Here is a 14,606-nt window from a genome sequence, read left to right on the forward strand (position 1 = left end):
GGCCCGGGCTCCGCAAGCACCTCGCTCGGCGCGCCGTTCCATGCTCTCTACCCGTCCAACGCATTGTCTGCTTTTTATATCGAGTCATGCGTGAGTGACGGCGAAGAACATCCACCAAATTTGCCTACTCAGCACCCATAACTTCACTCTTTGTGATGATAGTATTTGCGCCAATCGTGGACATCACGGTAACCCAGCACTTCCCGGATCTTCTTGTTCGACAACGGTGCCTCCCACTCATCCATCTTGCGCGAGATTGGAGTGCCAGGACAGCTTTTCTTCAGAAATTCCTCCGTAGGAATGGAGGTGGTAATCGTGTCATTCGTCGCGTTGAACGCCTGAAATCCTAACCCATCCTTTGCAACACACAAATCGCAGATCTGGCCAAGGTCTCGTGCGTCAATATAACTCCAGGCGTTTCTTTTCCTGGTTTCTGGACTTCCTACATGGCGAGGAAAGTCTCTTTCATATTCATGCGGCTCAATCACGTTGCCGATGATGAGCGCATAGATGTCAACGCCGAAGCGACGTGCAAATGTGCGGCCAATGCGCTCTCCAGCCAGCTTGCTGCACGCATAGGTGTCCATCGGATTGCGATCGTAGGTATCCTCGTCAAGTGGGAAAGAATGATAATCATCATCTCCTTGACTGAAGCACACGCCATATGTCGTCTCGCTGCTGGCAAGGATGATTTTGCGCACCCCCAATTTGCACGCAGATTCCACCACATTGTAGGTGCTCATGACATTGCCACGAAATGTTTCGCTGTCAGGAACAATCATGTTTCGAGCATATGCCGCAAAGTGGATGACCGCGTCAGGTGGCCCTGGGTGCTTTGGTAGAGCATACTCGTCCATGGAGAAAAGTGATGACAAGGCGTTGAAGGTTTGAGCCCCGTCAGTAAGGTCACATTTCATAGTATACACATTCTTGCCCGGCGGTAGGTGATCCTTTGGGAATTCCACCAGGTCCAAATTGAGGACTTGGTGGCCTTTTGCTAAGAGATATGGGATACAGTGCCTCCCAGCTTTTCCAGAGCCGCCAGTAAACACAATCCGCTTGCCAACGCTCGTTGCCATTGTTGAAGTAGTATTGTTGTTGACACTTCTTGAGGCAGGAATGGTGAGAAAGGTTACTGGAACTCTCGCCGGGACCTGTGTCAAGACTCGGGGGAATGATGACGATATCAGTCCGGCCAGTGACCGATCACATGCAAGGGTTACCATGCCAAAACAGGAAGCTCGGATGATTAGAAGACGGCACTTTTTTTCCTCTGCAATTTATTAGCATCGTGTTCACTGCGGCGGCGGAAGCTGAAAATGCTCGATTTTTGTTTCAGGTTTTGTTGTGACGATGAAGCTGGTGCCAGGAAGGTCGACTGGGACGCCGCCCCGGACATGTAAGGGCCATTCGCCGGGCCAGTGACTGGATACTGACCCCATGCATTGGCGTATGGTGCTGAGGGATATGGATTGTGCTGAGACTGGACGTAGGCAGAATGTCTCGATTCAGAATGATGTCTCTGCTGTCGAGGATCCCGAGGCGGTAGATTAGGGCGGGCAGAAGCATCTTCTTGACCATACAGCTGCTTTAGGCGCTCTGTTTCTCGGTCAAGCTCGGCCTGCCGCCGTCGTCGCTGCTCTTCCTCTTCCTGTTCGAGAAGCCGCTTGGTTAACCGTTCCGCCTCCTCTTCACGACGACGTCTTTCCCGCTCTTCTTCCGCCGCCTGTCTGCGCAGCCGAGCAGTCTCTACATCAATTTCCCATTGAGTCCGTGGGTCAGTCGGGGGTACACGAGGGTCACGACCGGATGAGGAGGGTCCCAATCCTTCCGCCGGTTTCGATGAAATTTGCTCGGGCAACAGAGTCGACTGGGGAGGGATGGCCGTAGTGGTCGGACTCGTGGAATTGGACTTCTTTCTTGCAGGAGTGATGTTGAAGGTTTCCTTGAGAGAACCAAAATAGACGTCTCGTATAACCACAGCGCCGAGGAGGAGCACCACCTCAAGCCCCTTCAGATCCTCTATTTCCACCCTCTGGAGATTGGGCTCGTACAATGTGACCTCCTTCAAGCTCTTGAATATTGACACTGTGATGTCCGGCTCTTTGCTCTTGGTCTTGCTCCCTTCAATCACCGTGTTCTTACCCGACAAGAAACAAGCCAGGTCTTTGGAAAACTTGCTATCTTTCTTCCATTTGAAGCCAATCTTGGGCGTAATCTCGGAAGCGACGGGGTCATTCATTACTCGGTCGAGGGCTGAGACAGATGGCATTCGGAACGTCTGTTGCGGCATCTCGAACTCCCATGAAGCCGCTGTATTCCATGTTGCTGCCTTGTGCCGTACTGTTACCTGCTGGTCGGGATTGTATAGCTGGATGGTGAACTCGGACGGAAGAATTGGCTCGGGTGGTGGAGGGACAGCACCGTTCAATCTAGCCTGCTCAGATAGAGGAGGGGGCTGCGTCCATTCTGGAATTAGGACTACTTCCGCGTAAAGGACATCCGGCGTGAACGCATCGTAGAGGCCGGCGGCGTATCTGTTTCGGGAGGCATACTGGTCAGGGTCGAGGTGTCGTAGTATGTAGGCGGGTTCGAACTCGGCTCCATGCTGAGAGAAGAACAGAGTCGAATTCTGTCTCGGTTTCTCTTTGGATGGTTTGATGAGGAACGCTGGCTTGTCAGCACGATGCAGTGAGTCTTGTGGAGGGGTATTCGCGTACTGGGAAGGTTCTCATCGAGCATTTTGGCCGATGTGAGAGACGCTATCCTACAGGCTGTTACGAGGCCGGCAGTACCAACTTGAACATCTCGAGCATCTGAAGTGAGTCAATCCGCATCTAACGTCAGAAGTCACCTTTGGAGTGCAGCACATCAACAGGCAGCTTTGCATTACATATATACGCAGATTACGCCTGGCTTCTAAGTCTGCCGGACACAGCCACGAAGCACACGCGACAACTCGAAATCGAAACTGCGACATTCATGTTCTCCAACTCGCGACAAAAGCTGGGCCTGACAACAGATCTCCGGACAATAACCATTTGCTCGACGGGCTGCAAGCGGCGCTCAGCCCCCAGGGCCATTGACGCGTCCATGTTTGTACTACCGACTCGAGGTACGATAGTATATCACTATTATTTATTCTGCCTGCCGTGCCAGTCGGCCTGATCTTACATAGCGGGGTGAATTTTGGGTTCAAGGAGACGATCGGCCATTCTACGAAAATAGGTCACAGTTCCATGCTGGCATCTGTGCTATGGATACAATGTTGTCGTGCGAGACTATGTTTTCCACCGGCAACCTACAGCTCCAGGCCAAGAGCTTCTTCATCGAGCACCCCAAAGAGACTCTCCACTTCCTTTAGAACGGCCTGAATACCCAGATTCAGTTGTCCCGTAACCAAGGCATAGGTGTACAGCAGGCTATAGTCTTCATCTGAAGTCGTCTGTTCTTGGGCATCACTTGCTCGGTAGGCGAAGATCTTTGCGAGCAATCTGTCCCTGGTATGATCGATGTTGGGCAGAGCGTCGCTGGGTATGGAATACTCGAGTTTCATTGAACTCGCAAGCACACTGAACAAGTGGCTGATACGGCCGCAGAGCTCGGCGCGCTCCTTGACGGTCGCCTTGAGCAAAGCTTCCTCGCCGGGCGACACATTCAAATCTTTGAGGATAACCTCATTCATGGCATGAAAAGCTCCCAGCATCTGTTCGGTAGCTTTGAGGATGCGTGCATAGGTTGCGTGAGGGAAAGGTCTCCGGAACTCGAATTCACTTTTGGCGGTCTCGGCCATGCTTTGGAGTTTGGCCAGAAATCTTTGCAAGTAGAACTCTTCCCGGAGATTCATGTACCTGTCCGGATGAACACCTTCTGTCAAAGTGGCTAAAGGGTCGCGCTTCCAGATCATGCCCATCCGAAGCCATAAAAGCGAGAGTCCGTCTTTGAGCTTCTGACGAGCGGAGATGGGCCATATGACACGCGTGATGATCAATCCCCAGATGCAGCCAGAAGTCACCGCTACGACTCGATGCCATGCAATCGTTACGATCAAGGGGTTCCTCCCAGAGTCTTCTTCATCGTCACCATCATCGTCGTCGAGGCTTGCAAGGCTGTACGCATAAAGGGCGACAAGATTATAGGTCAACATGATGAACCGGCCTTTGGGGCCTTTGCCTCTGCCAATGATGATGTACGCCGTCCAGTATGCCATGCAGAAGCCGAAGAATGCAAGAACAATGGGGTTTTGGTGTGAAATCTCCCAAGCCACCACGGCGAGAGTGGCGCCTAAACAAGTCCCAAGCACACGAGAATAGCCCGTGGTATTTGACGCGCCAATTGTCATACTGCACACGAGCATGTACGACAACAGACCCCACTCTCCGCGCCAGTGAGAATAAGCAGGCCTGGTGGATGACAGGAAGCTGGGTAAAGCATACAACATAGCACCAAAACCCACCTTGATGGCGAATTTGATATCCTCGTGTCGGAGAATCGAGGCGGCGTGATAGATCTTGCGGAAAATCCTTTGTTTAGACGTCTGGACAGGCCCGGCGGGGACATCGTGCTTCGGAGACACCGGCAGCGGACGATCAAGGAATTGAAGCCCAAGCTGATCAGTTCTCTTGATGACCTCGGCAAACTCGGGATCGAGGCTATCAAGATCCCTGTGTTCGTCCTTGGAATGCCAGAACTTGATCCAGTTCCAAGTCCTGCCGCAGGGTCGTTCATTGACCTCGAGTTGCAGTTCGTCGAGTATGATCAAATATTCTTTGATCGACTCTGCCACTTCCACCAACGTAAACGAGAAGTGGCCACAACAAGCGGCAGCATCCTCCCAATCGGCCTGCACGGGTAAAGGCCGGGAGCGATCCATGTCCTTTTGCGTATAAACTACAGCTAGAGCCTTGCCGCGTGACTCCTTGTAGAGGTCCAACGCCCGGTCAAGGCTAAGTTTGAACTTTGGGGACGCCGCCACTGCGAAGTTGTCGGACACATCGAATGGAAAGTGATCAAGGATCTCCTTGAGTGTGAAGGCAAGTGACCTCATTGAGGGGCCCAGGTTTTCGATGAAGAGCTCGAAGATCTGTGCAGGCGTTCGGAAGGGTGCTTCAGAAGCAGATGGTTTGGGCGGCTCACTGGGTGACGTTGGACCAGAAGACGGCCGGATGAAATAGCTGAGGAGATCAGTATCATCAACCTTAGTCATCGAGTTGGAAAGCGAATTCCCCCAAAAGGGTGCAGAAATTCCGAGGGCATCTGAACGCAGGGCAGAACCAAAAGGAGGTTCCTCAGTGACAACAAACTGCATTGCTGCCGCACTTCGAAGGCCGCCAATGCTCTGGGAGATCCGTTCAACGCATTGCGCAAGTCTAGCTTCGATCCATCCTTGCCTCTCGGTTCCCAACAGGTAGTGCTCGTATTTCGCCTCTTTCAGACATTGAGAAATTGAAGAGGACAGTTTCTTGTGCCGATCACTGACCTTGGACAGGGTACTATCCTCGAGCTCGGATTTATCACCAGACAAGAAACTGCTCGTGATCATAGCCAGCATATCGGAAAGGCAGTCCGTCGCATCAAGGAGATTCTTTCTCAGCTTCATCCTCGCTGAGATCGGAAATACCAACACCGATACAAGCATGGTAGCTATCACGCCGGCCACAATCATCTTGAGGATCTGTGATATCGACGTCAAGGAATAGTCACCGGCCTGAACTGCTCCCTCTTTGGTGAGAACGGTAATGGTGCCCAAGGAAGCCAGGGAGCATGCGATATTGACCAAGGGATCATTCCTTCTGAGCTTCACCCACCCTATCAACCCGAGTCCACCACCAAGAAAGACAACCAGTACAATCGCGTGGCCAGCCTCGATGTGGTGCACAATGTCGGCAAAGAAGACTGTGACACTCATGCTCAGCAACGAGATCAGCGCGATGTACAGAAAGGCTGTTGCCGCAAGGAGGAGTGCGTCAAGCATGCTTCCAAGAGACCTGGCCGGATGGAAGTAAACAGTTATAGTGGCGACCATGTGCTTAGAATTCTGTCGTCCAAACAACTGACTCAATGGCGGCACAAAGGTCGCAAGGCTGCCCAGAAGATATGCCACAGCACATTTTAAGACCCCCTTTCCAGTGTCCGACACGACGAAGTTTTGAACCAGAGTCATGTAGTCCTTGCTTCTGACCGCAAGCCTGGTTGTTGTCGACATGCGACCATGGCTACCAGCGGCCTCTCCGCCTTCCAAGAGAGGTGAACGCTCGCCGGCTCCAGGCTCCCCTTGCCCATCGCTGTCGGAAGTACTAGTATGTAGCGTAAAGGTCTTGTTCAGTTTCGCGCCGGTGGAGGGATCAATGTAGGTGGACTGGCGCAACTGCAGGAGTACCGAGAGTAAGCAAATGGCTGGCTACTGTCCCGGGTGGAAGAGGATGCTTACACTGGCTCGAGGATTGATATGGTGGTGTTCGGTCTCCGGCGTCGCCATGACGGGTGCAGCGTCGCGCAGGCGGTGGCAGCTCTGCCAGGGGCCAACGTAATATCGCTGATTACCATGCCGACGCGAGGATATTCATGGTTAAGTATAGATACATCTGTGTTTGAAGAGAGTTGGATTTCATTCCATGGAGAACTTGAAGTGGAATTCGCGGCTCTGCTTGAAAACCCTGTCATTTGAAATGCTTCCGCGACAAGTCCACGAGAACAATCGATGTTGTTCGAATTTGGAGCGCCGTTGAGGTGAACAAGTGTAGAACACGAGGATCTCACGATCAGTCCATGTGTGCTGAATATTTCGCCGATCCGACTGTGTCTCGCCGGTTGAAACAAAACAATGGTAACGTGGTACAGGGAGTGGCTTTCTTATCTTTTGGCGAATGCTGGTGTCGAAGGCAGTTATTTATTTTTAATGCCCCAGGAACAAGTTTCTAGAGGAACAACAGTCAAACCATTCTCTCGTCTACCAGCAAGCTTCACTCAAACCGGAAGATGCTTAATAGTAGTCAAAAGACTGGTCCCGGGCTGCATGATGCTTATGCCAGACCGCCGGACTCGATGCGAGATCTTTTCAAGGCCTGGCGAAAACATTCAACTTCATCTCTCACCGCTCCGGACTTGATCGACACACTTGAGCCAGATCGCAGCAAAGTTGTATTGCTTTCGGACGGGGAAAGCTCAAGTAGCAGGATTCAGGACCTAGAAGACGAGTTCACTTCCTCCGACAGCCCTGGAGAGCAAATCCATGAGATACCCGACAGCATTTGGACGCCTGGCCAGCCGTTCGAAATACGTGCCTTGCCTGGTACGCCATTCAACGAAGCCGTGAAAACTTGAACCATATCTAACAACTGTAGGCCTCTACGTCTTTCCTTCTCTTTTGACTGCAAGGCTTCAAATATCCTTGCTCAACAAACTTCTACACCGTGACCTCTCCAACCCTACGCACCGTACAAACCTCCATTTGCACTATGACATTCCCTATCCCTCACCAAACCATGACGCCGAATCTGAACATGAGTTCAATAATTCTTTCTTCGGCGGGCAACAGCAGACCGCTCTCCAGCCAAAGGATGCTGCGGTACACAAGCCTATCACTTACGCGCAGATGCTCGAAAGCAAATTGCGATGGATGACACTAGGTGGTCAATATGACTGGACCAACAAAGTCTATCCTGAAGAGGTCCCTCCAGCATTCCCGTCAGATATAGGGGCCCTACTGAGGGGACTATTTCCAGAGGTTTGTGCCCAGGCAGCTATTGTCAACCTCTACACACCAGGTGACACCCTGAGCGTGCATCGAGACGTCAGTGAGGAGTGCGACAGAAGCCTTGTTAGCATCAGCATCGGTTGCGATGCAATCTTTATCGCCGGTAACGAAGATGGTAGTCGATCAACATCTTTGAGATTACGGTCCGGCGACGCTATCTTGATGTCCGGATCATCGAGATACGCCTGGCACGCGGTTCCGAAGATACTCCCGGACACTTGTCCCGCATGGTTGAAAGATTGGCCGGACATACCTGAGGGAAGTCAATGGCGAGAATGGCACGGATGGATGGCCAAGAAGCGGATCAACCTGAACGTACGCCAGATGAAAGACGAAGACGACTAAACGCCAATTTTGATATGATAACACTTTGATCAAAAGAGGCAGGAGGGAGGTACAGAAACAAAGTTGTTTATCAATCGTGAGGAGATGCGCGTTGGCCGCCACCCCACCACGTTCCCCCAGACCCGCCAGCCCTGAGGGGGACAAACGGGTGACATACCCTCGGTATCTCTCCAAGGAACTGGGAGGTCCTCAGTACCTACTGTAATAACCATTCTGCCCTCGAAGACGAACTTTCCTCAAGCTTACAAGCACCATTTTAATCAGAAACCATTTATTACTGCAATTCTGCTTACAAGATGGTCGCTGACTGGGAGAGCCGCGCGAAAGCGAAGAGGGAGGCGATCTTGAACTCCATCCCGGAGGAATGGCGTCTCAAGCATGTCCCTTCTAGGGAAGAACAGAAAGACGTTACCGGCTACATTCAACAGTTCCTGAGCAAGCCAGAAATCCAAATCACCGAGACTGACTCAGTCGGCCTTGCTGAGAAGATTGCAACTGGCACATGGTCCGCGGTTGAGGTCACCAAGGCATTCTGCCACCGAGCTGCCCTGGCCCATCAACTCGTCAATTGCCTCCACGAGACTTTCTTTGATGCTGCGATCGCATCTGCCAAAGCCCTGGATGAATACTATGCCCAGCACAAAAAGACCGTTGGCCCGCTGCACGGTGTCCCTGTGTCATTGAAAGATCAGTTCCATGTGGAGAATGTGGAAACCACCATGGGATATGTTGGATGGATTGGCACTTTTGAAGGCAAGCCAAATGACCCCCGCCGTGGTAAATTCGAGAGCGAAATGGTTCGAGAGTTGAGAAACTTGGGAGCTGTTTTGTATTGCAAGACAAGCGTGCCGCACACTCTCATGAGTGGCGAGACCGTCAACAACATCATCGGCTACACTTGGAATCCAAAGAATCGTTACCTGGCTGCCGGTGGCAGTTCCGGTGGCGAGGGCGCACTCATTGGTCTCAGGGGATCCCCTGGAGGCTTTGGGACGGACATTGGAGGCTCGATCCGAATTCCGGCAGCTTTCAATGGACTGTACGGCATCCGGCCCACGTCTGGAAGGATGCCATACGAGGGCATGGCCAACAGTATGGACGGCCAGAATTCCGTCTTGTCTGTCGTCGGGCCGCTCGCCACTACTGCGAGAGCTGTGCGTCTTCTTACGAAGTCCATATTGTCCCAAAGTCCATGGCTCTACGATCCCTTGGTGGTCGACATGCCTTGGCGAGACGCCGAAGAACAAGCCGTACATGAGATACTCAAGTCAACGGCTTCCAAGGGCCAGCTCACTCTCGCTGTCCTCAAGACCGATGGCATAGTTACTCCACAGCCGCCAGTGCAACGCGCCATCACCCTAGTTGTGGAGGCTCTGACCAAAGCAGGACACAAAGTCATCGATTGGCAACCGCCCTCGCACAAGGAAATCTTGGATATTACAACCAAGACCTGGGTGTACGACGGAGGAAAGGACGTGCATAGCGCCTTTGGCCTGTCGGGCGAGCCAGTCTCGCCACAGATCAAGTTGAGCTATGGTGACAAGCCCAAAGAAGAGTTTACCGCTTCGGAAATCGCAGCCAACAATGTCGCAAAACGGGCATTCCAGAAGGCGTATATTGACTACTGGAACAGCACCATAAAAGAGACTGGGACCGGGCGACCGGTGGACGGCGTCATCTCGCCAGTGGCTCCATATGCCGCGGCCAGACCAGAAAAGTACAACTACTATGGTTACACCATGTGGGTGAATGGGCTGGACTACACCAGTGTCGTCGTGCCTGTGACAATTGCCGACAAATCCAAGGACAAGTATGCCGACGGATATACGCCCATCAGTGACATTGACAAGCAGACCTTCGAGGACTATGACGCCGAGATGTACGATGGCGCGCATGTCAGCGTACAGATTGTTGGCAGAAGATATACCGAGGAGAAGATGCTTGCTATTGGGGAGTATGTTGGCGGGCTGCTTGGAAAATAGATTGCCCGGCCTAAGGAGGACTCCAAAACCGAGCTTGTGCATATGTACACTGTCCGTCAAATCATCATTCAACCTTTGCCTTTTCAGCTTCCACTTCATGCAGATCTCCCCACACGTCCAACCCGATAAGCTCCCTCAACCTGGCTGCCTCCTTCGCCATTTCTTCTTGTAACGAAGGAATCAAGAGTGGTTGTGACCCAGTAACAAGTTCTTGCCTCGAATATGCCTGGTTTGTGTCCTTCGCAGATCGCGTTGAGCGGCTTGTCGTAGACTTGCCCGACTTCCCCTTGCTTTTCTTGTTGCTTGAGGGAACACCGTTCAGGATGTTCTCAAGGTCGACATTCTGTTTCGATGTGGTAGCTCCAACCTTAGTCTGCCTTTGTTCTTGCTCTGGCGGTTCGCTACCTGATACTGAAGAAGAAACAGAGCCGAACCCTTCCGATGTGAGGAGTTCTGCGACAGGGGATGCGTCAGAAACGGATCGGCACTGACTTGGATAGTCGCAAAAGTCGCATCCTCTCAGGATCCTCGGATTGTCCATGGACTGTAGGACCTTTCGACGCCAATCACCCCATTGTTTCCATGAATGATAGTCAAACTCGCTCGTACAGCTTTTGGGCTTCTTCCTCTTCCTCAAGCTTGGCTTATCTGTTTCACCGGAGCAGTAGTAATGGCCATCGACGAGACATCGCTGAGTCACGCCGAGAGGATATCGGGAATGGCACAAATGACAAGTCCAGATCCAGGCACTGGGCAGTCCGGGTGGTGGAGGGGCAACGAGCCGCTTGGTTGGTTTGGAAGTGACCTTGTCGAGGTACTCGGCGTGGTCGAAAGGCATCAGCGTTGCTGTTGATGCAGACTCCGGGATATACGTAGGGGTTCGTGGCGAACGCATGCCCTCGGTAGAGCTGAAACTGGTATAAGAGGTATCGAGCTTCTGCGCGAGGCCATTACGCCCTTGACTTGCTGAAGCCATGATCTGATCTGGCCAATGTATAGGAAGTTGGACGTCTCACGCAACCACAAACCTCTAGTAAGAAAGCTAAACGATAAAACCGACAGAACACAGCATGGCAAACATCTCTCCATTGTCATCATGGACAATGAAACGCAAATGAATTTCGATGAGAACAGAAACGGAGTTGTCATTGCTTTGTTACCTTGTCCTTTATCTGAGCAAGAACGAAACCGCTGTCAACAGGAGAGGCGTGCAGATGCACAGCGGCCGCCGCTCCCACCATACTACCTGGACCGATTGAAATAATGCTGAAAGGTTTCAAGACGCAACTTTGAAAGCGAGAAGCAGTTGCTGTACTGTACTGCTGAGCAGGGTATCAGTTGTAGCAGAAGTAGAGTTCTCTGCGAGACAAAAGAAAGTCGGACTCGGACTCGGTTGTAGAGCCTTGTCCGATTTCTGCTTTGGGACTAGTGTTAGCAACTGTCCTCTGATTTGTTGCGCTGGGATGCGGTGCAGTTGTCTCAGAAAATCGAACTGTCTGTCAAAGTCATTAGCCTGTCTGGTGGCTGGATTATTGCCTAAAGTCCTCCGTCAGACAACCTGAAGCCCCCACGCCAAGATCGCCAGCCTCGCCGTCTGCAGCGCCAGCCTCCAATGCTGCTGTGCTGGGAGCCCAACCTTCTCGTAACCAGCCATCGCATCCATGAGTTGTTTTCACGAGGCTGGACCTCCAATTTGCGGCATCCTACATGTACTGACTGTTGCGCTCGCTCTTGCTAATGCATTCCATCTCTACAGACCATCAAAGCTTGGGACAAACACTAACACCAGAGGCATTCCATTCCCGAATTCTTCCACCGCCGCCATCATCATCATCATCCTCATTGGAATTCGCTACCCTTTTCTCTTGCCCCGAGAGTCCGAAAGCAGTCAAAATTGATCCACCGACCTCCCAAGGCCGTGTTTTTGCTTTAGACCTCTCCCCTCCCGTATCACCACGTCCCTTGTCCCCCAGGAGCCATCGCTCGCACCCTGTGCCAATCCGAGAACTGCCCGGCAGCTCTTCTCTGCTCAGCGGACCTCGTTTGAGCCCGCCTCCGCCCATCCGCTTTCGGGCGATCAATCCCTTCACACATCACCGAACAGCGAGCGCTCCGATATCCTTGCAAAATTTTGCTACCGCTCCGCCCTCCCGGCGAGTCAGTCACAACCGAGCAAAGTCCTTACCGTCATTTTCAGGGCAGGGTCCGACGACTTCAGATCCTCTCAGTCATGGTTCAACGGAACTATGTAATAGCCATCATCGTGATCTGCCTGTTCGTGGTCCTGGCGTTGGTGGGCTACGCAATCTATGCCATTCAGAACAGAGTCAGTCTGTTCGCCAAAAGAGAGAAGGAACTGGACGAAGAAGAATAACACGCAGTGTCCGATTTGCTCTTGATGAAGAGAATCCGGTGGCACTGGCGGATGAGACAGAACGGCGCTCGGTGTCTGGACTGCTCCGTTCGGAAGATGATGGAGACACTTGGTTTTGAACATGAAATGATGAAATGAACAGGGTTTTCGGCGTAACGGGTTGGACATTTATACATTTATGTTTCTTGGAGATATTTGGAATAGGAAGGGAAAAACAGGGAACATAATGAGACCGTACAAAGCGAGATTTCGCACTCTTGAAAAGCCCTATTGAAAATGAGGGCGCATTACTCTTTGATTTATAAATCAGAAACAATATTGACGGGTCCTTTTTGCGCCCTGGCACTTCTCTGCCTTTCATCAACATTCGGGGATTGCCCGTTGGCAAATCCATTGGTTTGGGATTCACTGTGCGACTTCTTAAGTTCGGTAGACTTTGCCGCGTTGTCGGTTATCGCTTGACTCTGCGGCATTCGCCTGTTCTTGTCCTCCCTGATGTGCGCTTTCCATTTACTGACCAATTTGTCAAAGTCCCATTTGTCACCTTTTGTATTCACACCATCTCCCAGAAAACCGGCATCTTCTGGCCGCTCCGCTCCGGGCAGCTTGTTGAGGTTGATTGATCGTATTTCATCCCGCATGGCTTGTCCAAATGTCCTCCGCTCTGGAGGCCACAAAGCCATTTCCCGCGGCCATTGGCACCGGGACAAGTATTCCACCTGTTGCTGTAGTTGATTTGCTTCCTGCTGGAGGGACTCCGACTTCTCCTCCAGTTCTGCGACCCGTTGCTGCTCGGTGTTGTACGCCCTCAGCAACTCCACCTGCCACAACAGACTGCGTATTTCCGGTGGGTGCACCATCCAGTTTTGATAGCTTGTATCTAGATGATTGAGGGCCGTCTCGACCCATTGTGTCGCACTGCGGCTGAGGAAATCCGCCTCCTCTGCAATGTTTGATGTCGTCGGCTGGGCAAGTCGCAGAGCCTGCCATTTCCAATAGTCAATGGTAGATGTGATCTTTTGGCGTAATGGTTGTAGCTGGTCTGGGCCGGGCGGCGCGATTGGTACTGACTGCGGAGTCGAGAACGGAGATGTCTGGAATAAGGTGGCCGGTGCTGGGAGCAGCTTCAGGCATAGCGATGGAAATGTCTGGGAAGGGATGTCGAAGTTGAAGGGCGATGGCTTCGGGGAGGCTTTCTTGGTCGCGGCACGGAGGGAGTCAAGAACCTCGCGCAACGCAAGTTCCAGGGCGCGCGTAGTCTCTGCATTGCCCGAAGGATTCGCATCTTGCGCAAAGGTCGAAAAGCTGCGCTTGGTTCCCGATGGGCTCGAAGCAACAGCCGGGGTGGGAGGAGCGGCGGTGACGGGAGAGTCGAGGGTGGTCGGGTCGGTGATAACGCCCGTGGCCTGCCAGTTCAACCTGTTCAGGCGGTAGTGGAATCCTCCCGGAGGCACACGATTCACTTGGCTGTTCGAGGACACGAGTGTCGCTGACTGTGGCACCGGGGCTGGAGTTGTTTGCGACGACACGGTATCGTCTCGCTCTTTGTCTTTATCCCGCTCGCGCCTCGAACCTCGAGCTGTGCGCCGCGTGATGCCACCCCGCACTTTCCGGATCTCTTCCACATCATGTATACCGTCTGGCTTCTTCTTCGAGATGAACTGATCGAGGTGCCGGCCGAGAGAGGAGGAGGTGAAGTGTTGATGGCAATATGGGCATTCTTTGTCCTTGACCGTGTTTGTTTTCGTGGCAGCCTGAGACGTGTTATTAGCCTCGTCGGCCGACTCATGCGAGGTCTCGGAAGACGGCGCTGCAGCCATGTTTGGCAAACCACAGTCGCTGGACACGCAGGAGGTCGATAACAATGTCTTCTGGTCTATCCGAATGATCCATAAAAGAATTCCATGTCAAATTGGCTGGGTCATGGAAATGGAAATCCATCCATTCAACTTGGGCCTTTTTGCACGCTGGCCGACTTCCAACTTGTCCATGCTCGCCCGAAGCAACGGAGCTTCGGCAACATTACACGTCCGAGTCGTATCGTATATCCGGTGAAGCCGGGTCCTAGGATCCCAGTCCCAGCGCCAGTCCCAGCGCCCCAAATCTGCGCCGTGCTAAACACCCACGGCAACACTGCGGTGCAAGCAAT

General features: G+C 52.5%; 8 protein-coding genes across 8 annotated transcripts; 3 read left to right on the forward strand and 5 right to left on the reverse strand.

Annotated features, from left to right (window-relative positions):
• Positions 1-143: 143 nt before the first annotated feature.
• On the reverse strand, positions 144-1,079 carry HMPREF1120_05573 (UDP-glucose 4-epimerase; the record flags this gene model as incomplete). Its single annotated transcript, XM_009159755.1, has 1 exon — positions 144-1,079. One exon carries the CDS (start codon positions 1,077-1,079, stop codon positions 144-146), a length of 936 nt encoding a protein of 311 aa, XP_009158003.1.
• Positions 1,080-1,249: 170 nt separating this feature from the next.
• HMPREF1120_05574 (uncharacterized protein) lies at positions 1,250-2,742 on the reverse strand (the record flags this gene model as incomplete). The annotated part of the gene is made up of 2 exons (XM_009159756.1): positions 1,250-2,670; positions 2,721-2,742. The coding sequence occupies 2 exons, from the start codon at positions 2,740-2,742 to the stop codon at positions 1,250-1,252; spliced, it is 1,443 nt and encodes a 480-aa protein (XP_009158004.1).
• Positions 2,743-3,301: 559 nt separating this feature from the next.
• Positions 3,302-6,478, reverse strand: HMPREF1120_05575 (uncharacterized protein; the record flags this gene model as incomplete). The annotated part of the gene is made up of 2 exons (XM_009159757.1): positions 3,302-6,367; positions 6,431-6,478. The coding sequence occupies 2 exons, from the start codon at positions 6,476-6,478 to the stop codon at positions 3,302-3,304; spliced, it is 3,114 nt and encodes a 1,037-aa protein (XP_009158005.1).
• A 500-nt stretch (positions 6,479-6,978) lies between these two features.
• HMPREF1120_05576 (alkylated DNA repair protein alkB 1) lies at positions 6,979-8,101 on the forward strand (the record flags this gene model as incomplete). Its single annotated transcript, XM_009159758.1, has 2 exons — positions 6,979-7,291; positions 7,344-8,101. 2 exons carry the CDS (start codon positions 6,979-6,981, stop codon positions 8,099-8,101), a joined length of 1,071 nt encoding a protein of 356 aa, XP_009158006.1.
• A 296-nt stretch (positions 8,102-8,397) lies between these two features.
• HMPREF1120_05577 (amidase) lies at positions 8,398-10,083 on the forward strand (the record flags this gene model as incomplete). The annotated part of the gene is made up of 1 exon (XM_009159759.1): positions 8,398-10,083. The coding sequence occupies one exon, from the start codon at positions 8,398-8,400 to the stop codon at positions 10,081-10,083; it is 1,686 nt and encodes a 561-aa protein (XP_009158007.1).
• On the reverse strand, positions 10,024-11,438 carry HMPREF1120_05578 (uncharacterized protein). Its single transcript, XM_009159760.1, has one exon. It carries the CDS (start codon positions 11,057-11,059, stop codon positions 10,148-10,150), a length of 912 nt encoding a protein of 303 aa, XP_009158008.1. The 5' UTR covers positions 11,060-11,438; the 3' UTR covers positions 10,024-10,147.
• Positions 11,439-11,683: 245 nt separating this feature from the next.
• Positions 11,684-13,283, forward strand: HMPREF1120_05579 (uncharacterized protein). The gene has a single exon (XM_009159761.1). It carries the CDS (start codon positions 11,821-11,823, stop codon positions 12,574-12,576), a length of 756 nt encoding a protein of 251 aa, XP_009158009.1. The 5' UTR covers positions 11,684-11,820; the 3' UTR covers positions 12,577-13,283.
• HMPREF1120_05580 (uncharacterized protein) lies at positions 12,614-14,568 on the reverse strand. Its single transcript, XM_009159762.1, has one exon. It carries the CDS (start codon positions 14,275-14,277, stop codon positions 12,757-12,759), a length of 1,521 nt encoding a protein of 506 aa, XP_009158010.1. The 5' UTR covers positions 14,278-14,568; the 3' UTR covers positions 12,614-12,756.
• Positions 14,569-14,606: the final 38 nt, after the last annotated feature.

This window comes from Exophiala dermatitidis, assembly GCF_000230625.1.
Source record: "Exophiala dermatitidis NIH/UT8656 unplaced genomic scaffold supercont1.4, whole genome shotgun sequence".
NCBI lineage: Eukaryota > Fungi > Ascomycota > Eurotiomycetes > Chaetothyriales > Herpotrichiellaceae > Exophiala > Exophiala dermatitidis.